Raw genomic sequence first — 24,591 nt, forward strand, 5'->3', positions numbered from 1 at the left:
TATCCTTAAAACTCGTGCTGGATTCTTCGGGGCCCTTACAAAACTGGCGACGAGGGTAAAAGTGAATAGCTGTCTACACTGCTGAAGCCACCTCCCTGGATTTTTGTTGGATACAGGTTGGAAGTTGTTTTCTATTATACCATGCCTCTGTACGGACGTTTGGATGTTTTTGATGCTGCGCTGGAAAGCTGGAACCAGTACACACAACGGATGCGTTACTATTTCCGGGCAAACAATATCACCAATAACGAGGGCCAGGTGGTCATATTGCTCACCGCCTGCGGGCCGCATACGTTTGGGGTGATTAGGAGCCTTACGTACCCAGCTGCGCCGGACACCAAAACGTTTGACGAACTTGTGAATATAGTGGGGCAACACTTTAACCCAACCCCGTCCACGATTGTCCAGCGTTACCGGTTTAATACCGCTGAGAGGACCCCTGGAGAATCCCTTGCCGATTTTTTTATCCAGGCTACGCGGGATTGCGGAATACTGTGACTATGGTGAGACCTTATCAGAAATGTTACGCGACCGTTTGGTTTGCGGTATTAACAATGCGGCCACCCAGAGAAAGTGGTTAGCGGAGCCAACATTGACTTTTCAACAGGCAATACAAATAGTCTTGTCCCAAGAGAGCGAGGAGTACAGGAGCTACAGGGAATGGAAGTGCATGCCTTGGGGCGCAACCCTTTCCGCCCAAAAACGTCCCCCCGCACTCCTGCGGTACATTGGGCGAGGCAACGACCAGACCGACGCCAGTGGCCATCGGACATTCCTCCCCGAAGGGAGCCTTCTCCAGAGCCAATGGATGAGGAGCCATGTCCGTGTCAGACTTGTAGGCGCCGACCCCGTCGCGGACGGCGGTCCTGGGGACGCCAGAGGCCCCGTCGTTCCGACCGAAACTGGGACCAGCCCAGGGGCCGTAACTGGGACCAGCCCAGAGGCCGTACCTTCCATGTGGATGAACCTGCGACGACCACTCCTGAGGACGTGGGGACGGAGGACGACTGCCTGCAGCTGCATTGTGTGGCAGCTCCCCGTGTGGCACCCATTAAGGTGACAGTACGGGTCAATGGCCACCCACTGGAGATGGAGTTGGATACTGGCGCAGTGGTCTCCGTGATCGCCCAGAGGACATTCGACCGCATCAAGCAGGGTATCCAGACCCTTACATTAACTGACTCACAGGCCAGGTTGGCCACGTACACGGGGGAACCACTGGACATTGCAGGAACTACAATGACCCCTGTTGTCTATGGACGCCAGGAGGGGCGTTTCCCACTTATCGTAGTGCGTGGCCATGGGCCCAGCCTGTTGGGTCGGGACTGGTTGCGCCATTTGCGGTTGCAATGGCAGCACATCCTCCAAACAGTTTCTGGAGGGTTGACTGAGGTGCTAGGACGATACCCAGAGGTATTCCAGCCTGGTTTGGGGAAAATAAAAGGGGCCGTAGCCCGTATCCAAGTTGAACCAGGAGCCACGCCGCGCTATTTCCGGGCGCGCCCGGTGGCTTACGCCTTGCTCGAGAAGGTAGAAGGGGAGCTCACTCGTTTGGAGAGTTTGGGTATTATGAGGCCCGTCCGTTTTGCTGACTGGGCAGCACCAATTGTACCAGTAATGAATTGTGTGTACCACACAAGCCACAGTTCGCTTGTGTGGCGACTATAAACTTACAGTGAATACAGTTTCCCGTCTCGACCGATACCCAATGCCTCGCATAGAGGATCTCTACGCGAAACTTGCAGGCGGACTCTAATTCACAAAATTAGATATGAGTCACGCCTACCTGCAGTTGGAGCTGGACCCTGCCTCCCGACCATATGTAACAATTAACACACACCGGGGCCTGTATGAATATACACGGTTGCCCTTTGGAGTATCCTCTGCCTGCGCAATTTTTCAACGTGTTATGGAGGGTATTTTGAGAGGTTTACCACGTGTGGCTGTCTACCTAGATGACGTGTTGATTACAGGGACGTCGGAGCAAGAGCATTTGGAAAATCTGGAGGCTGTCCTTAAACGCCTTTCGGAGGCTGGAGTCCGTTTACGTCACACAAAGTGCGTATTTCAGGCAAAAGAAGTAGTCTACCTAGGTTATCGGGTGGACTGCGAGGGTCTGCACCCCGTCGCAGAGAAGGTGCGTGCAATTCAACATGCCCCCACCCCGACTGACACTTCGCATCTTCGTTCTTTTCTCGGTCTCGTAAACTATTACGGGAAGTTCCTCCCCAATCTGGCAACTACGCTGGCCCCCTTACACCTGCTGCTAAAGAAAAATCACACCTGGGATTGGGGTCAGCCGCAAGAAACCGCTTTCCGGCGGGTAAAGCAACAATTGTCGCCGTCTGGGTTACTAACCCACTATGATCCGGGAAAGCCTTTGCTCGTCACATGTGATGCATCCCCGTATGGTATTGGGGCTGTGTTGTCCCACAAGATGGAGAACGGGGCCGAGCGACCGATAGCTTTCGCCTCCCGCACATTGACTGCAGCGGAGAAAAAGTACGCGCAGATCGAGAAGGAGGGCCTGGCAGTGGTTTTCGCGGTGAAACGCTTCCACCAGTATGTGTACGGCCGCCATTTCACTATCGTGACTGATCATAAGCCCCTGCTGGGACTCTTCAGAGAGGATAAGCCAATACCGCCCATTGCGTCTGCACGGATCCAGCGCTGGGCTTTGTTGCTTGCTGCATATGAGTATTCTCTGGAGCACAAACCAGGGACGCAGATAGCAAATGCTGACGCACTGAGCCGATTGCCTTTATCAACCGGCCCCATGTCGACCCCCACGACCGGTGAGGTGGTCGCAACCCTAAATTTTATGGACACCTTGCCTGTCACGGCATCACAGATCCGTGAGTGGACCCAGACGGAGCCAGTCCTGTCAAAGGTTCGGCACATAGTCCTGTATGGTGGGCAGCATAGACAGCTCCCAGGCGAGTTGCGGGCATTTTCCTCCAAGCTGTCAGAGTTCAGCGTGGAAGACGGCATCCTCTTGTGGGGGACGCGTGTGATTGTCCCGGAAAAAGGCCAGGAGCTGATTTTATCAGACTTGCACAATGGGCATCCGGGCGTGACCAAGACGAAAATGTTGGCCCGGAGTTATGTCTGGTAGCCAGGCCTCGACACCGACATTGAGAAGGTGGCCCAAAACTGCTCCATTTGCCAGGAGCATCAGAAGCTTCCGCCGGCCGCGCCCCTACATCACTGGGAATGGCCAGGGCGGCCTTGGGCACGCTTACATGCAGATTTCGCAGGCCCTTTTCAGGGATCCATGTTCCTTCTACTAATTGACGCCCAGTCCAAATGGCTGGAGGTGCATAAGATGCAGGGGACAACGTCCTGCGCAACAATTGAAAAAATGCGTTTATCATTTAGCACGCATGGCCTCCCCGAGGTGCTGGTCACGGATAATGGCACTCCATTCACGAGTGAGGAGTTTGCTAGGTTTACAAAGACGAACGGCATCCGCCATATCCGCACTGCCCCTTACCACCCGGCTTCAAATGGGTTGGCAGAGCGTGCAGTGCAAACATTCAAAAGAGGCCTAAAGAAGCAGTCTTCCGGATCAATGGACACGAGACTGGCTCGGTTTTTGTTTACGTACAGGACCACCCCCCATACAGTGACTGGGGTAGCACCCGCAGAACTCCTAATGGGCCGGAGACTTCGCACCCGCCTTAGTATGGTCTTCCCGGACATTGGCGCAAAAGTACGCCGCACACAAGAATGGCAGGGACCGGGATTGTCTCGGCATCGTCCGATTCGGCAGTTTGCGCTCGGTGACCCAGTATTCGTGCGGAATTTTGCTGGTGGTGCCCAATGGGTTCCTGGTGTAATATTTCGCCAAACGGGCCCTATATCGTACCAAGTGCAAGCCCAGGGTCGTCTCCAGCGAAAACACGTAGACCACGTCCGGTCCAGAAGATCATCCCCGCAAAAGATTCCCCGCCCCCGGAGCTCAGTTCAACAGCGGCAAAGACCAGAAACAAGGGAAGGTAGTCCTCCAAATCTTCCACTGGTGCCTCACTCGAAGCCTGCGCAGGTTGTGACGGGACCGAATGGGGATAGAGACGCTGACATGACGGAGGCAGCAGACTCTGACTCTGAGATGGAGACACAGGATGAACCAGAGGGGGAATCCTCGGGTCCACAGGCCGTGGATGTACAACCGCGCCGTTCATCACGGAAGCGCCGGTCTCCGTCTCGTTATACGCCGCCTGATCCAGCGCCGCGTGCAAATGGCGTCCGGCCTGCGGCCAAACGAGTTCGACGCCTTCCTTCGCCAGGGCCTACGGTGGATTCCTTGGGCTTTGGGGGGGAGGGATGTTATAACCTGCCTACTGACGATTGGCTGGGGACTAATGACTATCCCACAATCCTATGGGAGTATGAACTTCCCCAATGAGGGGGGTGGAGAAACTCCTACTATAAATAAGCTGGCCAGTCCAGGAACCAGGAGGAAGGAGAAGGTAGCAAGGGAAGTTACTGCTACTGTTATGTATATATTGTTATAGTAAATAAACGTTATTAATTTGTATCCTTAAAACTCGTGCTGGATTCTTCGGGGCCCTTACAAAACCTATCTACATACTGTGTCAGGAAACCCTCCTGCACACATTGGAAAAAAACAGACCCATCTAAAGTACTCGAACTATAGCGTTTCCAGTCAATATTTGGATAGTTAAAGTCCCTCATAACAATTACCCTGTTGCTTTCGCTCCTATCCAGAATCATTTTTGCAATCCTCCTCTACATCTCTTGAACTTTTCGGAGGCCTATATAAAACCTCTAACCGGGTGACCTCTCCTTTCCTGGTTCTAACCTCAGCCCACACTACCTCAGTAGACGAGTCCTTATCAAACGTCCTTTCTGCCACCGTAATACTGTCCTTGACTAACAATGCCACCCCTCCCCCTCTTTTACCACCTTCCCTGATCTTACTGAAATATCTAAACCCCGGCACCTGCAACAACCATTCCTGTCCCTGCTCTATCCATGTCTCCGAAATGGCCACAACATCGAAGTCCCAGGTACCAACCCACCTGGCATTGAAGAAGACAAGTTCACCCACCTTATTCTGGATGCTCTTGGCATTGAAGAAGACACACTTTAAACCACCTTCCTGCCTGCCGGTACACTCCTGCAACTTTGAAATCTTACTCATGACCTCACTACTCGCAACATCCTGTATACTGGAGCTACAATTCAGGTTCCCAAGCCCCTGCTGAACTAGTTTAAACCCTCCCGAAGAGCATTAGCAAATTTCCCCCCCAGCATATTGGTACCCCTCTGGTCCAGGTGTAGACCACTCCGTTTGTAGAGGTCCCACCGACTCCAGAATAAGCCCCAATTATCCAGAAATCTGAAACCCTCCCTTCTGCACCATCCCTGTAGCCACGTGTTCAACTCCTTTCTCTCCCTATTCCTCGTCTCGCTATCACGTGGCACGGGTAACAACCCAGAGATAATAACTCTGTTTGTCCTAGATCTAAGTTTCCACCCTCGCTCCCTGAATTCCTGCCTTACATCCCTATCCCTACCTATGTCATTGGTACCTATGTGGACCACGACTTGGGGCTGCTCCCCCTTAAGTATCCCGAAAACACGATCCGAGAATCAAGCACGTTGCTGTGGGTCTGCAGTCACATGTAGGCCAGGCCAGGTAAGGATGGCTGATTGCCCTCCCAAAAGGACATTTACAACAATCAATGATAGCTTCACAGTCATCATCGCGGAGATTAGCCCTCGATTCCAGATTTATTAACCTGCCGTGGTGGGATCTGAACCCGTGTCTCCCACATTCCTAGTCCAGTGAAATTACACCTACGCCACCATCTCCCGTTATGCCTTATTAACCACTTTCTAAACCTACCCTGCTACCTTCAAAGATTTGTGAAATATCCCCGCCAGTCTCTATCTTCCTGTATCCGCTTTAGATTCGTACCCTTTATTTTATATTGTCTCGCCTCATTCTTCCTGCCAAAATGTAAATTCAGACTTCTCCGCATTAAATTTCATCTTGCTGCATATGTCTGCCAGTTCCACTCTTGAGGTCCCTTTCTCACAGTATTTACAAGTTTGTGTCATACTTAACAGCGCTAAGTGAAATCAAGACCTTTTCTTTTACCAGAACCGCTGATCAGCTAACAGAAGCAGGAGCGAGAGATACTGGGCCTCAGAGAGGGTTCTGATGCTGAGAACTGACTGGTCGGGTGCTGCACATGTCGGGGCACAGCAATGCCAACAGTATAAGCAAGTTTTTGCTTCAAATAATGAACATAGGACATACAGTGCAGAAGGAGGCCATTCGGCCCATCGAGTCTGCACTGACCCATTTAAGCCCTCACTTCCACCCTATCCCCGTAACCCAATAGCCCTTCCTAACCTTTTTTGGTCACGAAGGGCAATTTATCATGGCCAATCCACCTAAGCAGCAGAACACGCTAGAAATATAGAAAAGAAGTCAACATCAGAAAGAAAATGTGTCGTTCTCCAGTGGAGTCCTTTCACCACACAGTATGTTCCTTTCAGCTACCTACTAGGATACAGTGAATTCCCTTTCCATCTGTCCCTCAGTAACCAGCAGTCCTTACAATCAAAATCTATCCAAATGCCCTCCTGTGCAACTGAAGGTTTCATCTAGTGATGTCTTACTGATCCAATGATTGAATGAGGGCAATGACATAACTTTGTTTGAGCAGCCAGATTTGTCATGCAACGTAACGATCACACTGAACCACCACTGAAGGAGCATGGGAATGAACTCACTACAACAGCTGAGGGAACAGATGGTTCTCAGCCACCTTCATTTTCAGGTGTGCTTAACTGACAGGATTTGTTTGTGCTCCTCACTATTGGCACACAATGATTTGCTTGCTATTTATACATGCGCATTCGAGTGAATTTTGTTTGCTCCACTCGCTTTGTACTGATTAGAATGGCTTGCATAACACCCTTATGAGGGTCATTTACACTCCTGGCGGGCAGCCGGCTGTCAAAAATCCCATTTAATTTCCCTTTCGAATGAAGTGCAATTTAATCCTCAATGTTACAATCTAGGAGTCCGCTTTCCCCAGAGAGCAAAGAAAAACTTAACGAGAAGTGTGCATTCATATAGCCCCTTCCATGTAACAAAATGTCCCAACACGATTCACAGGAGTGTTACAAAGCAAACTTTGATACGGAGCCACATGAGGAAATATTAGGGCAGTTGGCCAAAAGTTTAAAAGACACAGGTTTCCTGTACCAGCCTCCCCGAACAGGCGCCAGAACGTGGCGACTAGGGGCTTTTCATAGTAACTTCATTGTTATTGTCACAAGCCTACTTGTGACAATAAGCAATTATTATTATTATTTTAAAGAGGGCCATAAAGGAGGAAATAGAGGTAGAGTGGCAGAATGAAGTTAATCAGATAACCTCTCATCTGCACATCTTGGTAAAACATTTTAAATAACCCCATACACAAGTGGGATAGCAGCCAACAGCCAATCAAGACTCACAGCTACACCATATCCTCAAAATGTCACTCAGCGACTGAGATTGCTCCTGCCCCACAGGCCGGTGCCAGCAGGTTAGCTCAGCAGCTGTAAATTCCTCAAAACACTACTCACCCATCCTGTGTCCTGTAGACTGCACAGCAGTCTGCGGTCAGCCCCCTCATCATCAGAGCTTTCTTCAGGCTGTCTCTCACAGTCACCCCACATCGTGCTGGCACCTAGAAAAGGCAAAAGGGGTTAAGTACCCAGCATTCAGCACTGGCTGCTGTTCCACTCACAAACACTGCCCTGAGTGGAAGATCTCATTTCAGAGCGTCTATCCCCATCGCTGTGTTAGACTAGACTGCACATGGTGACAACACTGTTCCCATGCAAAATGGAGCTCAAAGTTCATTCAAGGCTTAAACATATAGTCAATCCTATCGCATAAACGCAGCATGTTGTACACAGTCATTATTAATTATTCAACAAAAAGGATTGGAGTGTTCCCACTAACATGTCGAGGAGGTATATACCCTGGCACGTGTCAGGTCAGCATGCACCTCAGTACATATAGTGTGGGCATGGAGCACTCTATCGTACACTCTACTGCACTGAAGGTAATTTCTCCCTTCACAAACGCACCGCAACTCAGCTAAGGTCCACTAATTTAGCAAACATCAGCAGTGCAACCTGGAGCCTTTCAGTCTGCATGGTTTGCTTACACACGGCCTTTACCAGAACGTCCATCCACCTGTGGAGTCACACTGGTAACTATTAGCCTTCCAACAAGCGGATTGTTTGGCTAGTGGAGGAATGGCTCTATTTTACTTTGACCAAAAGAAAATGGATCCGTGCTTTTGGCATGGGAGGAAAAGGCAAAATAAACCTGCAGAGAAACCTTCACTAAAGATGCCATGGTTGATCCTGAAAGTTATATCAATGGGGCATTTCATTTTTACAAAAGGGTTTAGATTGCCAAGAAACCAACAAACACCTTTCTGCTTCAATAATCCAAAACCAGGCCCCATTAATTGGAGTGCAAATAACAACAGTAACATTGGATGGACAACCAAAGGGTTTGACCAACTAACCTCAAGGGTCAGGTACAAATTTCACACCCCACACAATAGATTAAAGACATTGAGTTGAAGCTGCCAATAGGGCTCCTGCACAAAGGGTCACTGGGAGAGATGGCTTTGAGGAACGGTGTGACATATTTATCCCTTTGGCATAACCTTCGCCATTCATCAAAATGTACACCTCCTCAGGCGCACTGAGAGCAGATTTATTACTGAAACGGCGATTTTCATAGATGGATTATACTCTGAAACTCTGCGCCAATTATGCAATATTTCCCAATGTGTGCTGGAATAAAATATTGAACTATAGGACAGGAAACCACAAGCATTTGTGATGTGTCTTTCATAACATAGCATCTGAAAGCACTTCACAACCAATGGAGCACGTTCGAGTGGAGTAATTGCTGCAATGTTAGGAAATACAGCTGCCAATTTACACAGAGCAGATCTGGCTAACTGCATTTCAATACATGACCTGGTAACCTGTTTTGATGATGTTGGTTGAGGGATAAATATTAGCCACGGAACGGGGAACTCTGCTCATTTTCATATAGTGCCCTGGAACATTGCATATTTTCTTAAGAGGGCAGATCAGGGTTTCAAGTCAAATCTCATCCAGAAGATGACAACTCTGGCAGTGCAGCTAGCATCTCTTCAGTGCTGGAGTGTTGGCCTAGATTTTGTGCTCACGTCTTGAGAGCGGAGCCGGAATCCACAAACTTCCAACTCAGACTATGTCAGTACAGAATGTCAGGGCTTGCCATGCTTTTCCAGTGCAATATTCCGAGAAGACAGCATTTTAGGAAAGGTGCACAGTTTAACCACATCTCTTGTACTCCGGGGCAATGCAGAGGAGAGCCACGAGTCTCAGCCTAATGCCAGAGTCCTGAGTTTTGAGTAAAACATGCAGATATGAGGGATCTTGAAAAGTGGTGAGTGAGCAGTTACTGGATGGAGCCCTACTCAAAAGATTTAAGGAAGATTAATTTGAAGCAATATGTCGGGCAAAACGCTGCCAGTCGATAATGGAGACACCGGCCATCATAAAGAGTTACCAATATGCAGGATAGACTCCTGGGCGGAGCGGCGGAATCAAAAACCTTGGGGGTCAGAGCTGGGCCTTAGCTGAAGTTTTGCATCCATTTCTGAATGCTGTTCATGATGTGGGATGGGCATTGACTAATGAACATTAGATAGAATTGCAAGAACAGGATAATAACGCTATTCTCACAGGATGACAGTGTTGATACAGTGCAGGAGGCCATTCTGCCCATCGTGTATCTACCAGCTCCCCAAATGAGCAATCCTCTCAGTAGCATTCCGCTGCCTTCTCCCCCATAACCCTGCACATCCTTCTTTTCAGTTAACAGTCTGATTCCCTTTCTAATGTTTCAAATGAACCTGCCTCCACCGCACTCTCAGGCAGAGCATTCCAGACCATTCACTATGTGAAAAAGATTTTCATGTTTCCTTTGGGTCTTTTACTAATTACCTTAATTCTGTGCCATGTCCTTTTCAGTCCTTTCACAAGTTTCTCCCTATCTACCCTGTCCCGACACCTCATGATTTTGAATATTTCCATCAAACCTCCTCTCAGCCTTCTTTTCCATCAAGAGAAACAGTCCTAATTTCTCCAACCCATCTTCGTAACTGAAGTTCCTTATCCCTGGAACCATTCTCATGAATATTTTCTTAGTTCTCTGTCCAATGCCGTCACATCTTTCCTAAAGTGCAGTACCCACAAATGGACGCAAAACTTCAGCTAAGGCCCAACTAGCATCCGATACAAGTTCAGCCTAACCTCCCTGCTCTTGTAGGGAACAGGCCATCTTGGACTGGGTGTTGTGCATTGAGAAAGCACTAACTGGCAATCTAGTTGTGAGAGAACCCTTGGGATGAGTGAACACAATATGATAGAATTCTTTATTAAGATGGAAAAGTGAAGTAGTTGATTCTGAGACCAGGGTCCTGAATCTCAATAAAGGTAACTATGATGGTATGAGGCACGAGTTGGCTATGATGGACTGAGAAACATTACTGAAAGGAAGGTCAGAGAATAGGCAATTGCAGGCATTCCAGGAATGAATAGGTGAACTCCAAAAGTTGTTTATTCTTATTTGGCAAAAGAGTAGAAAGGGAACTGTGGCCAAGCCACAAGGGAAATTAGAGATGGTATTAGATTCAAAGAAGAGACATACAAATTAGCAAGAAAAAGCAATAGACTTGAGGATTGGGAACAGTTTAAAATTCAGCAAAGGTGGACCAAGGGATTGATTAAGAAGGGGAAAATCAATATGAAAGTAAGCTAGCAGGAAACATAAAAACTGACTGCAAAAGTTTCCATGGATAAGTAAAGAAAAAAAGACTGACAAAAATGAATGTAGGCCCCTTACTGTCAGAAACGGGGGAATTCAAAACGGGGAACAATGAATGGCTGAGGAACTAATTCGTACTTTGCTTCTGTCTTCACAAAGGAAGACATGAATAATGTACCGGAAGTTCTCAGAAACACAAGTTTCAGTGAGAAGCTGAAGTATTAGTAAAGAAATGGCTTTGGGCAAATTAATAGGATTGAAGGCAAATAAATCTCCAGGGCCTGATAATCTTCATCCCAGTGAATTTAAGGAAGTGGCTCAAGAAATTGTAGATCCATTGGCGGTCATTTTCCAAAATTCTTTGTACTCTGGAATGGTTCCTACAGATTGGAGGGTAGCTAATATAACCCCGCTATTCAAAAAGGCAGGTAGAGAGAAAACAGGAAACTATATACCAGTAAGCTTAATGTAGGAAAGTTGATACAGTCCATTATCAAGGATTTCATAGCACTGCATTTGGAAAGCAGTGGTATAATCAGATAAAGTCAGCATGGATTTACAAAAGGGAAAATCCTTTGACAAATCTACTGGAATTCTATGAAGGTGTAACTAGTAGAGTTGACCAGGGAGAACCGTTGGTTATGGTTTATTTAGACTTTCAGAAGGTTTTCAACAAGGTTTCACATAGCAGACTACTATGTAATTGTAAAGGGATTGCAGGTAGAATCTTGAGATGGATAAAAAGCTGGTTAGCAGACAGGAAGCAAAATATTGGAATAAATGCGTCTTTTTCGGATTGGCAGGCAGTGACTAGTGGAGTACTACAGGGATCGGTGCTAGGACCCCAACTGTTCACATTATATATTAATGATTTGGACGAGGGAAATAAATTTATTATCTCCAAATTTGCAAATGATACAAAGTTGGGTGGGATGGTGAGCTGTGCGGAGGATGCAGAGATGCTTCAATCGGATTTGGACAGGCTGAGTGAGTAGGTACATGCATGGCAGAGGCAGTATAACGTGGATAAATATGAGGTTATCCTCTCGGTTAGTAAAAATAGGAAGACAAATTGTTATTTGAATGGGTATAAATTGGGAGAGGTGGACCTTGGCTCCTCATGCATCGGTCACTGAGAGTAAGCGTGCAGGTACAGCAGGCAATAAAGAAGGCAAATGATATGTTGGCCTTTACAGCGAAAGGATTTGAGTACAGGAATAGGGATGCTTTATTGCAATTGTATAGGGCATCGGTGAGGCCACACCTGGAGTATTGTGTGCAGTTTTGGTGTCTTTATCTGAGGAAGGATGTTCTTGCTATGGAGGAAGTGGGGAGAAGGTTTACCAGGCTGATTCCGGAGATGGTGGGACTGGAGTTGGAGTTTCGAAGAGTGAGAGGGGATCTCATAGAAACATAGTTATGTACTATAGTATAGCTATAGTTCGAATACTTTAGATGGGTCCGTTTTTGTCCAATGTCTGCAGGAGGGCTTCCTGACACAGTATGTAGACAGGCCAACGAGAGGAGAGGCCATATTGGATTTGGTACTGGGTAATGGACCAGGACAGGTGTTAGATTTGGAGGTAGGTGAGCACTTTGGTGATAGTGACCACAATTCGAATACGTTTACTTTAGTGATGGAAAGGGATAATTATATACCGCAGGGCAAGAGTTATATCTGGGGGAAAGGCAATTATGATGCGATGAGGCAAGACTTAGGATGCATCGGATGGAGAGGAAAACTGCAGGGGATGGGCACAATGGAAATGTGGAGCTTGTTCAAGGAACAGCTACTGTGTGTCCTTGATAAGTATGTACCTGTCAGGCAGGGAGGAAGTGGTCGAGCAAGGGAACCGTGGTTTACTAAAGCAGTCGAAACACTTGTCAAGAGGAAGAAGGAGGCTTATGTAAAGATGTGACATGAAGGTTCAGTTAGGGCGCTCAAGGGTTACAAGTTAGCTTGGAAGGATCTAAAAGAGAGATAAGAAGAACCAGGAGTGGACATGAGAAGTCTTTGGCAGGTAGGATCAAGGATAACTCTAAAGCTTTCTATAGATATGTTAGGAATAAATGAATGACTAGGGTAAGAGTAGGGCCAGTCAAGGACAGTAGTGGGAAGTTGTGCTTGGAGTCCGAGGAGATAGGAGAGGGGCTAAATGAATATTTTTCGTCAGTATTCACACAGGAAAAAGACAATGTTCTCGAGGAGAATATGGAGTTTCAGGCTACTAGACTAGAAGGGCTTGAGGTTCATAAGGAGGAGGTATTAGCAATTCGGGAAAGTGTGAAAATAGGTAAGTCCCCTGTGCCGGATGGGATGTATCCTAGGATTCTCTGGGAAGCTAGGGAGGAGATTGCTGAGCCTTTGGCTATGATCTTTAAGTCATCTTTGTCTACAGGAATAGTGCCAGAAGACTGGAGGATAGCAAATGTTGTCCCTTTGTTCAAGAAGAGGAGTAGAGACAACTTCGGTAACTATAGACCAGTGAGCCTTACTTCAGTTGTGGGCAAAATCTTGGAAAGGTTTATAAGAGATAGGATGTATAATCATCTGGAAAGGAATAATCTGATTAGAGATAGTCAACACGGTTTTGTGAAGGGTAGGTCGTGCCTCACAAACCTTATTGAGTTCTTTGAGAAGGTGACCAAACAGGTGGATGAGGGTAAAGCAGTTGATGTGGTGTATATGGATTTCAATAAAACGTTTGATAAGGTTCCCCACGGTAGGCTACTGCAGAAAATACGGAGGCATGGGATTCAGGGTGATTTACCAGTTTGGATCAGAAATTGGCTAGCTGGAAGAAGACAAAGGGTGGTGGTTGATGGGAAATATTCAGACTGGAGTCCAGTTACTAGTGGTGTACCACAAGGATCTATTTTGGGGCCACTGCTGTTTGTCATTTTTACAAATGACCTGGAGGAGGGCGTAGAAGGATGGGCGAGTAAATTTGCAGATCACACTAAAGTCGGTGGAGTTGTGGACTGTGCGGACAGATGTTACGTTACAGAGGGACATAGATAAGCTGCAGCGCTGGGTTGAGAGGTGGCAAATGGAGTTTAATGCAGAAAAGTGTGAGGTGATTCATTTTGGAAGGAATAACAGGAAGACAGAGTACTGGGCTAATGGTAAGATTCTTGGCAGTGTGGAAGAGCAGAGAGATCTCGGTGTCCATGTACATAGATCCTTGAAAGTTGCCACCCAGGTTGAGAGGGTTGTTAAGAAGGCGTACGGTGTGTTAGCTTTTATTGGTAGAGGGATGGAGTTTCGGAGCCATGAGGTCATGTTGCAGCTGTACAAAACTCTGGTGCGGCCGCATTTGGAGTATTGCATGCAATTCTGGTCGTCGCATTATAGGAAGAATGTGGAAGCATTGGAAAAGGTGCAGAGGAGATTTACCAGAATGTTGCCTGGTATGGAGGGAATATCCTATGAGGAAAGGCTGAGTGTCTTGAGGCTGTTTTCGTTAGAGAGAAGAAGGTTAAGAGGTGACTTAATTGAGGCATACAAGATGATCAGAGGATTGGATAGGGTGGACAGTGAGAGCCTTCTTCCTCGGATGGTGATGTCTAGCACGAGGGGACATAGCTTTAAATTGAGGGGAGATAGATAAAGGACAGATGTCAGAGGTAGGTTCTTTACTCAGACAGTAGTAAGGGCGTGGAATGCCCTGCCTGCAACAGTAGTGGACTCGCCAACACTAAGGGCATTCAAATGGTCATTGGATAGACATATGGACGATAAGGGAATAGTGTGGATGGGCTTTAGAGTGGTTTCACAGGTCGGCGCAACACCGAGGGCCGAAGGGCCTGTACTGCGCTGTTATGTTCTATGTTCTAACTAGGGGTCATAGTTTGAGGATGAGCAGTGAACCTTTCAGGACTGAGGCGAGGAGAAAGTTCTTCACCTAAAGAATGATGATCTGTTGAAATTAAATGTTTTGGCCTCAAGAAGGAATTAGATATAGCTCTTGGGGCTAAAGGGATCAAGAGATATGGGGGGTGGGGAAGAGGTTGGAGGGATAAGGTTATTGAACTTGATGATCAGTCATGATCAGAGCAGGCTCAAAGGGTCAAATGGCCTCCTCCTGCTTCTATTTTCTATGTATGTTTCTATGTAGTCTGTGCTCCTTTCAATAAAGTCCAGGCTACTACAAAAGTAACTTTTATTAACTATTCTCTCAAACTGACCTGCCACATTTAATGACTTAAGCACATATACATCAGGTGCCCCTGCTTCTGCATTCCCTTTAGAATTGTGTCCTATATTTTCTCTCCAATATAAGTGAATTGATTTGGAAATCCAGTGCAGACACGATGGCCCAAATGGGTCTCCTTCTACACTATAACAATTCTGTGATGCTGTGAGAATTGCATCATTATCTTGTTCTTGCTATTGTGTCTAATGTTCATTTGTCTACACCCAGCCCATACCATGATACTGAACGTTGAAAAGGCTCCCAGGTTTCTGCATTCCATGTTGTCCTGTTCCACATTCTTCTGACCAAAATGAATTACTTCACACTTCCCTGCATGGAACTTCACCTGCCTGCACATTCCATCAACTTGTCCAAGTCCTTTTGAAGTTCTTCACTACCCTCCTCACAGTTCACAATGCTTCCAAGTTCCATATCATTTGTAAATTTTAAATTATGTCTTGTACACCGTAGCCTAGGTCATTAGATATTTCCGGAAAAGCAAGGATCCCAACCCTAACATCTGGGGAACTCCACTGCAAACCTTCCTCTAGCTCAAAATGCATCCATTAATCACTATCCTGTTTTTCTGTCACCCAGCCAATTTCATCTCCATATTCTAATGCTCATTTTTCCAAACTCATCCCCATCTCCTCCCAACCCTCTGCCCATCAGACATCATCGGAACATCATAGGAAGGACGTGGAGGCTTTGGAGCGGGTGCAGAGGAGATTTACCAGGATGTTGCCTGGTATGGAGGGAAAATCTTATGAGGAAAGGCTGATGGACTTGAGGTTGTTTTCGTTGGAGAGAAGAAGGTTAAGAGGAGACTTAATAGAGGCATACAAAATGATCAGGGGGTTGGATAGGGTGGACAGTGAGAGCCTTCTCCCGCGGATGGATATGGCTGGCACGAGGGGACATAACTTTAAACTGAGGGGTAATAGATATAGGACAGAGGTCAGAGGTAGGTTCTTTACGCAAAGAGTAGTAAGGCCGTGGAATGCCCTACCTGCTATAGTAGTGAACTCGCCAACATTGAGGGCATTTAAAAGTTTATTGGATAAACATATGGATGATAATGGCATGGTGTAGGTTAGATAGCTTTTGTTTCGGTGCAACATCGTGGGCCGAAGGGCCTGTACTGCGCTGTATTGTTCTATGTTCTATGTTCTATCATGGCAATCAACACTCTGAAATGACTGCCAAGTTTTCATTCCAGAGGAGTGCGAGGTAATGCATTTGGTAAGACTAGCAGGCAAGGGACTATACAATAAAAAGGATACTGAGAAGTGTTGGGGAACAGACTGACGATGGCGTTCATGTCACCTATTCTTGTACCTGGTCTACCCCATTAAATGTGTCCCCTACTCATGTGCCCGATGTACCCATTAAATATGTCCCCGACTCATGTGCGCAGTGTACTCTTTTAATAATGTCCCCTACTCATGTGCCTGGTGTACCCCATAAAGGACAAGTTAGACATCAGCTGGTCTATTGTTTACACTTCTGGGTGCCACATCATAAGAAGGATGTGAACCATTTGAGAGACTGCAGAAGAAGTTTACAGGAATGATTCCAGGGATGAGAAGCTTCAATTATGAGGATAGATTGGAGAGGTTGGGAGTGTTCTTGGAGAATAGAAGACTGAGCGGAGGTTTGATAGAGATGCTGAAAATCATGGCGGGGCTGGACAGAGTAGATAGGGAAACGCTGTTACCGCTCGTAAAATGTTCAAGTGCGAGGGGGGACAGATTTAACGTGATTTGCAAAAGAAGCAAATGCGTTGTGAGGAAAATCTTTTTCACACAATGAGTGGTTGGGGTCTGGAATGCACTGCCTGGAAGCGTGGTGAAGGCAGGTTCAGTCGAGGCATTCAAGAGGACATTGGATGATTATCTGAATAGAAACAATACGCAGGGTTATTTGGGAAAAGGCAGAGGAATGTAGTCAGTCACAATGCTCATTTGGAGAGCCGGTGCAGACATGAAGGGCCAATTGGCCTCCAATTGCGCCTTAACAATTGTGAGTCTGGGAAGGTGCCACACAAAAGGTTGTTGCATAAGATAAAGATGCATGGCATTAAGGGTATCGATCAGGTTGTGTGCGCCTCGTCAATCACCAACAGTTGCCCCTTCATAAGAACATAACATAAGAACTAGGAGCAGGTGTAGGCCATCTGGCCCCTCGAGCCTGCTCCACCATGCAATGAGATCATGGCTGATCTTTTGTGGACTCAGCTCCACTTTCCGGCCCGAACACCATAACCCTTAATCCCTTTATTCTTCAAAAAACTATCTATCTTTATCTTAAAAACATTTAATGAAGGAACCTCTACTGCCTCACTGGGCAAGGAATTCCATAGATTCACAACCCTTTGGGTGAAGAAGTTCCTCCTAAACTCAGTCCTAAATCTACTTCCCCTTATTTTGAGGCTATGCCCGCTAGTTCTGCTTTCACCCGCCAGTGGAAACAACCTGCCCGCATCTATCCTATCTATTCCCTTCATAATCTTATATGTTTCTATAAGATCCCACCTCATCCTTCTAAATTCCAACGAGTACAGTCCCAGTCTACTCAACCTCTCCTCGTAATCCAACCCCTTCAGCTCTGGGATTAACCTAGTGAATCTCCTCTGCACACCCTCCAGTGCCAATACGTCCTTTCTCAAGTAAGGAGACCAAAACTGAACACAATACTCCAGGTGTGGCCTCACTAACACCTTATACAATTGCAGCAGAACCTCCCGAGTCTTAAACTCCATCCATCTAGCAATGAAGGACAAAATTCCATTTGCCTTCTTAATCACCTGTTGCACCTGAAAACCAACTTTTTGCGACTCATGCACTAGCACACCCAGGTCTCTCTGCACAGCAGCATGTTTTAATATTTTATCATTTAAATAATAATCCCTTTTGCTGTTATTCCTACCAAAATGGATAACCTCGCATTTGTCAACATTGTATTCCATCTGCCAGACTCTAGCCCACTCACTTAGCCTATCCAAATCCCTCTGCAGACTTCCAGTATCCTCTGTACTTTTTGCTTTACCACTTATCTTATTGTCGTCTGCAAACTTGGACACATTGCCCTTGGTCCCCAACTCCAAATCATCGATGTAAATTGTGAACAGTTGTGGGCCCAACACTGATCCCTGAGGGACACCACTAGCTACTGATTGCCAACCAGAGAAACACCCATTAATCCCCACTCTTTGCTTTCTATTAATTAACCAATCCTCTATCCATGCTACTACTTTCCCCTTAATGCCATGCATCTTTATCTTATGCAACAACCTTTTGAGTGGCATCTTCCCAGAATCACAATTGTTAAGGCGCAATTGGAGGCCATTTGGCCCTTCATGTCTGCACCGGCTCTCCAAATGAGCATTGTGACTGACTACATTCCTCTGCCTTTTCCCAAATAACCCTGCGTATTGTTTCTATTCAGATAATCATCCAATGTCCTCTTGAATGCCTCGACTGAACCTGCCTTCACCACGCTTCCAGGCAGTGCATTCCAGACCCCAACCACTCATTGTGTGAAAAAGATTTTCCTCACAACGCATTTGCTTCTTTTGCAAATCATGTTAAATCTGTCCCCCCTCGCACTTGAACATTTTACGAGCGGTAACAGCGTTTCCCTATCTACTCTGTCCAGCCCCGCCATGATTTTCAGCATCTCTATCAAACCTCCGCTCAGTCTTCTTTTCTCCAAGAACACTCCCAACCTCTCCAATCTATCCTCATAATTGATGTTTCTCATCCCTGGAATCATTCCTGTAAACCTCTTCTGCACTCTCTCAAATGGTTCACATCCTTCTTATGATGTGGCACCCAGAAGTGTAAACAATAGACCAGCTGATGTCTAACTTGTCCTTTATAGCCTCCTTGTTCTTGTCCTCTATGCCCCTATTAATAAATCCCAGGATACTGTATGCTCTCTCCACCTGTCCTGCTACCTTCAATGATCTATGCACATCTACACCCAGGTCCCTCTGTTCCTCCAGCCCCTTAAGAATTGGACCCTTATTTTGTATTGAATGTCGATTTTCATCCTACCAAAATGCATCACCACTCACCTCTCTGCATTGAATTTCATCTGCCACTGAATTGCTCACTCCATCAGCTTGTCTGTCTTCTCAGTTTATAATGCTTCCAAGTTTCATGCCATCCGCAAACTTTGAAATTGTTCCCTGTACATCAAGATCTAGATCATCAATGTACTTCAGGAATGTCGATTGACCATTAATCTCTGTTTTCTCCTATTCAGTCAATTTTATATCCATGTTGCTACTGTCCCTTTTATTCCATGAGCTACAACTTTTCTCACAAGTCTGTCAAGTGGTACTGTATTGAATGCCTTCTGAAAGTCCATGGACACCACATTAACAGCATTACCCCCATCGACCCTTTCTGTTACCTCTTCAAAAAATTCCAGCGAGTTAGTTAAACACGGTTTCCCCTGTAGAAATTCATGCTGGCTCTTCCTAATCAACCCGCATTTTTCCATGTGACTACCAATTGTACCCTGAATAATTGCTTCAGAGGCCTTTTGGCACATCACGCCTGCACTGGCACCTGTAAAGTGTACCCACTAAAGCCCACAACTCCACCCTATCCCTGTAACCCAGTAACCCCACCAAACCTTTTTGGACACAGTTAAATTGACTGGGCTTCTCCTTACAATCTTTTTTGAACAAAGGCATAATATTTGCAATTTGCCAGTCCTCTGGCACCTCTCCTGAATCTATGGCGGCATGGTAGCATAGTGGATAGAACTGTTGCTTCACAACGCCAAGATCCCAGGTTCGATTCCCGGCTTGGGTCACTGTCTGTGCGGAGTCTGCACGTTCTCCCCGTGTCTGTGTGGGTTTCCTCCGGGTTCTCCAGTTTCCTCTCACAAGACATGCTGTTAGGTGAATTGGACATTCTGAATTCTCCATCAGTGTACCCGAACAGGCACCGGAGTATGTCGACTAGAGGATTTTCACAGTAACTTCATTGCAGTGTTAATGTAACCCTACTTGTGACAATGATAAAGATTATTATTATTAGAGAAGACTGGAAGATTATGGCCAGTGTCCCTGCAATTTACACTCTCATTTCCTTCAATATCCTTGGATGCAAGTCATCCGGCCCTGCTGCCTTGTCAACTTTAAATACTGAAGTCTGTTCAACACTTCCTCCTTATCAATTTTGAGTTTCCTCGTCTGGTTAGCATTGTCTCGTAAAAGATGGATGCAAAGTATTTATTTTATATCTGAGCCATGCTCTCTGTCTCCATGTGTAAATTCCATTTTTGGTCCCTACTCGGCCCTACTCCTTTTAACACCTTTATACTATTTATATGCCTACAGAAGACTGCAATTCCCCATTATGTTGGTTGCCAGTCTTCTTCCATCATACCTCTTTGCCGATTTAATATGCTTTTTCACCTCCTCTCCGAACCTTCTCTTGGTTCTCGAATGTATTTTCCACTTAACACCTGTCATTTTCACACTTCCTCTACTTATCTTGATTTCTATCTCGTTTTCTATCCAGGGACCTCTGGAGTTGTTTGCCCTATTTGCCTTTCGAGGGATTGTACCGTAACTGTGTCCGAACTATTTCATGTTTAAAGGTAGCCGATTGATCAACGACAGTTTTTCCCGCTAATCTTTTGTTCCAGTTTAACTGGCCGAGCTCTGTTCTTGCCATTGAAGTCCGCTCTTCCCCAGTTAATTATTCTTTTCCTCACACCACAATGCTACCCGTGAATATCAACCTGCAATTTGAAACCTGCCTCCTTTATCAGATCGATTCGCCTTTCGTCATTTCCCTAACTATCTCCGGGCATTTGTCTTTTAATCCTCTTGGGTTATCTTACTCCCTAAACCCGTGTTTTGCTCCTCGTGCTCAATGTGGGAGTTCAGGGACGCGGCCGATGCCCCTGACTCCTTCATGTGCGGGAAGTGTGTCCAGCTGCAGCTCCTGTTAGACCGCATGATGGCTCTGGAGCTGTGGATGGACTCACTTTGGAGCATCCGCGATGCTGAGGAGGTCGTGGATAGCACGTTCAGTGAGTTGGTCACACAGCAGATTAGGATTGGAAAGGGAGACAGGGAATGGGTGACCAAAAGGCAGAGAAAGAGCAGGAAGGAAGTGCAGGTGCCCCCTGCGGTCATCTCCCTCCAAAACAGGTATTCCATTTTGGATACTGTTGGGGGAGATGACTCACCAGGGGAAGGCAGTAGTAGCCAGGCTCATGGCACCGTGGCTGGCTCTGCTGCGCAGAAGGGCGGGAAAAAGACTGGCAGGGCTATAGTCGTTGGGGATTCAATCGTAAAGGGAGTAGACAGGCGTTTCTGTGGTCGAAAACGATACTCCCGAATGGTATGTTGCCTCCCGGGTGCACGGGTCAGGGATGTCTCGGATCGGCTGCAGGACATACTGAAGGGGGAGGGTGAACAGCCAGTTGTCATGGTGCATATAGGCACCAACGATATAGGTAAAAAACGGGATGAGGTCCTACAATCAGAATTTAGGGAGTTAGGAGATAAGTTAAAAAGTAGTAATCAAAGGTAGTAATCTCAGGATTGCTACCAGTGCCACGAGACAGTCAGAGTAGAAATTCAAGAATAGTCAGAATTAATACGTGGCTACTCAGATTTTTGGGACATTGGAACCGGTTCTGGAGGCGGTGGGACCATTACAAATCGGATGGTCTACACCTGGGCAGGACTGGAACCAATGTCCTAGGAGGCGCTTTTGCTAACACTGTTGGGGATGTTTTGAACTAATGTGGTAGGGGGATGGGAACCAGATTAGGAAGTTAGAGGTCAGTAAAGAGGCAGCAACTAAAGCCAGTAAGGTATTAGATAATAAACTCAATGTGACTAAGGGGAAGAGTAGACAGGGAAGTGATGATGAACGCAAAGGGACAGGTGGTCTGAGGTGCATTTGTTTCAATGCGAGAAGTGTAGCAGGTAAGGCAGATGAACTTAGGGCTTGGATTAGTACCTGGGAATATGATGTTATTGGTATTACTGAGACATGGTTGAGGGAAGGGCAAGACTGGCAACTAAATATCTGAGGATATAGATGATTCAGGAGGGACACGGAGGGAGGTAAAAGGGGTGGAGGAGTTGGATTACTGGTCAGAGATTTTATCACAGCTCTGATTAAGGAGTAGAACTCTCAAGTGTATTGAAAGTCAGAGAGATCCAGGAGTACAGGTCCACAGGTCACTGAAAGGGGCAACACCGGTGGAGAAGGTAGTCAAGAAGGCATACGGCATGCTTGCCTTCATTGGCCGGGGCATTGAGTATAAGAATTGGCAAATCATGTTGCAGCTGCATAGAACCTTAGTTAGGCCACACTTGGAGTATAGTGTTCAATTCTGGTCGCCACACTACCAGAAGAATGTGGAGGCTTTAGAGACGGTGCAGAAGAGATTTACCAGAATGTTGCCTGGTATGGAGGGCATTAGCTATGAGGAGCGGTTGAATAAACTCGGTTTGTTCTCACTGGAACGACGGAGGTTGAGGGGCAACCTGATGGAGGTCTACAAAATTATGAGGGGCATAGACAGAGGGGATAATCAGAGGCTTTTCCCCAGGGTAGAGGGGTCAATTACACGGGGGCATAGGTTTAAGGTGAGAGGGGCAAGGTTTAGAGTAGATGTACGAGGCAGGTTTTTTTTACACAGAGGGTAGTGGGTGCCTGGAACTCGCTACCGGAGGAGGTGGTGGAAGCAGGGACGATAGTGATATTTAAGGGGCATCTTGACAAATACATGAATAGGATGGGAATAGAGGGATACGGACCCAGGAAGTGTAGAAGATTGTAGTTTAGTCGGGCAGCATGGTCGGCACGGGTTTGCAGGGCCGAAGGGTTTGTTCCTGTTCTGTACATGTCTTTGTTCTTTGTCTTTGGCACGATGGAGGAGTCGAGCACTGAGGCAATATGGGTAAAGCTAAGAAATAGGAAGGGTGCAGTAACATTGTTGGGACTTTACTACAGGCCTCCCAAAAGCGAGCGTGAAGTAGAGGTACAAATATGTAGACAGATTATAGAAAAATGTAGGAGCAATAGGGTGGTCGTGATGGGAGATTTTAACTTCCCCAACATTGAATGGGACTCATGTAGTGTTGGAGGCGTAGATGGAGCAGAATTTGTAAGGAGCATCCAGGAGAGTTTTTTAGAGCAGTATGTAAATAGTCCAACTCGGGTAGGGGCCATACTGGACCTGGTATTGGGGAATGATCCCGGCCAGGTGGTTGAAGTTTCAAAGAACAAAGAACAAAGAAATGTACAGCACAGGAACAGGCCCTTCGGCCCGCCAAGCCCGTGCCGACCATACTGCCCGACTAAACTACAATCTTCTACACTTCCTGGGTCCGTATCCTTCTATTCCCATCCTATTCATATATTTGTCAAGATGCCCCTTAAATGTCCCTATCGTCCCTGCTTCCACTACCTCCTCCGGTAGCGAGTTCCAGGCACCCACTACCCTCTGCGTAAAAAACTTGCCTCGTACATCTACTCTAAACCTTGCCCCTCTCACCTTAAACCTATGCCCCCTAGTAATTGACCCCTCTACCCTGGGGAAAAGCCTCTGACTATCCACTCTGTCTATGCCCCTCATAATTTTGTAGACCTCTATCAGGTCGCCCCTCAACCTCCTTCGTTCCAGTGAGAGCAAACCGAGTTTATTCAATCGCTCCTCATAGCTTATGCCCTCCATACCAGGCAACATTCTGGTAAATCTCTTCTGCACCCTCTCTAAAGCCTCCACATCCTTCTGGTAGTGTGGCGACCAGAATTGAACACTATACTCCAAGTGTGGCCTAACTAAGGTTCTATACAGCTGCAACATGACTTGCCAATTCTTATACTCAATGCCCCGGCCAATGAAGGCAAGCATGCCGTATGCCTTCTTGACTACCTTCTCCACCTGTGTTGCCGCTTTCAATGACCTGTGGACCTGTACTCCTAGATCTCTTTGACTTTCAATACTCTTGAGGGTTCTACCATTCACTGTATATTCCCTACCTGCATTAGCCCTTCCAAAATGCATTACCTCACATTTGTCCGGATTAAACGCCATCTGCCATCTCTCCACCCAAGTCTCCAGACAATCTAAATCCTGCTGTATCCTCAGACAGTCCTCATCGCTATCCGCAATTCCACCAACCTTTGTGTCGTCTGCAAACTTACTAATCAGACCAGTTACATTTTCCTCCAAATCATTTATATATACTACAAAGAGCAAAGGTCCCAGCACTGATCCCTGTGGAACACCACTGGTCACAGCCCTCCAATTAGAAAAGCATCCCTCCATTGCTACCCTCTGCCTTCTATGGCCTAGCCAGTTCTGTATCCACCTTGCCAGTTCACCCCTGATCCCGTGTGACTTCACCTTTTGTACTAGTCTACCATGAGGGACCTTGTCAAAGGCCTTACTGAAGTCCATATAGACAACATCTACTGCCCTACCTGCATCAATCATCTTAGTGACCTCCTCGAAAAACTCTATCAA

The 24,591-nt window shown here is 46.6% G+C and overlaps 1 protein-coding gene across 1 annotated transcript in view; it reads right to left on the bottom strand.

The window, feature by feature from the left end:
- The window catches only part of LOC140407111 (serine/threonine-protein kinase B-raf-like), a gene marked incomplete at both ends in the record, with an annotated part of 56,633 nt that overhangs the window by 20,786 nt on the left and 11,256 nt on the right, over window positions 1–24,591 (bottom strand). Inside the window, one exon of the mRNA XM_072494828.1 lies at window positions 7,615–7,718. Coding sequence (XP_072350929.1) covers window positions 7,615–7,718 — 104 coding nt within the window. The remainder of the gene's footprint in view (window positions 1–7,614; window positions 7,719–24,591) is intronic.

The sequence above is a fragment of the Scyliorhinus torazame genome, unplaced genomic scaffold (assembly GCF_047496885.1).
Source record: "Scyliorhinus torazame isolate Kashiwa2021f unplaced genomic scaffold, sScyTor2.1 scaffold_1176, whole genome shotgun sequence".
NCBI lineage: Eukaryota > Metazoa > Chordata > Chondrichthyes > Carcharhiniformes > Scyliorhinidae > Scyliorhinus > Scyliorhinus torazame.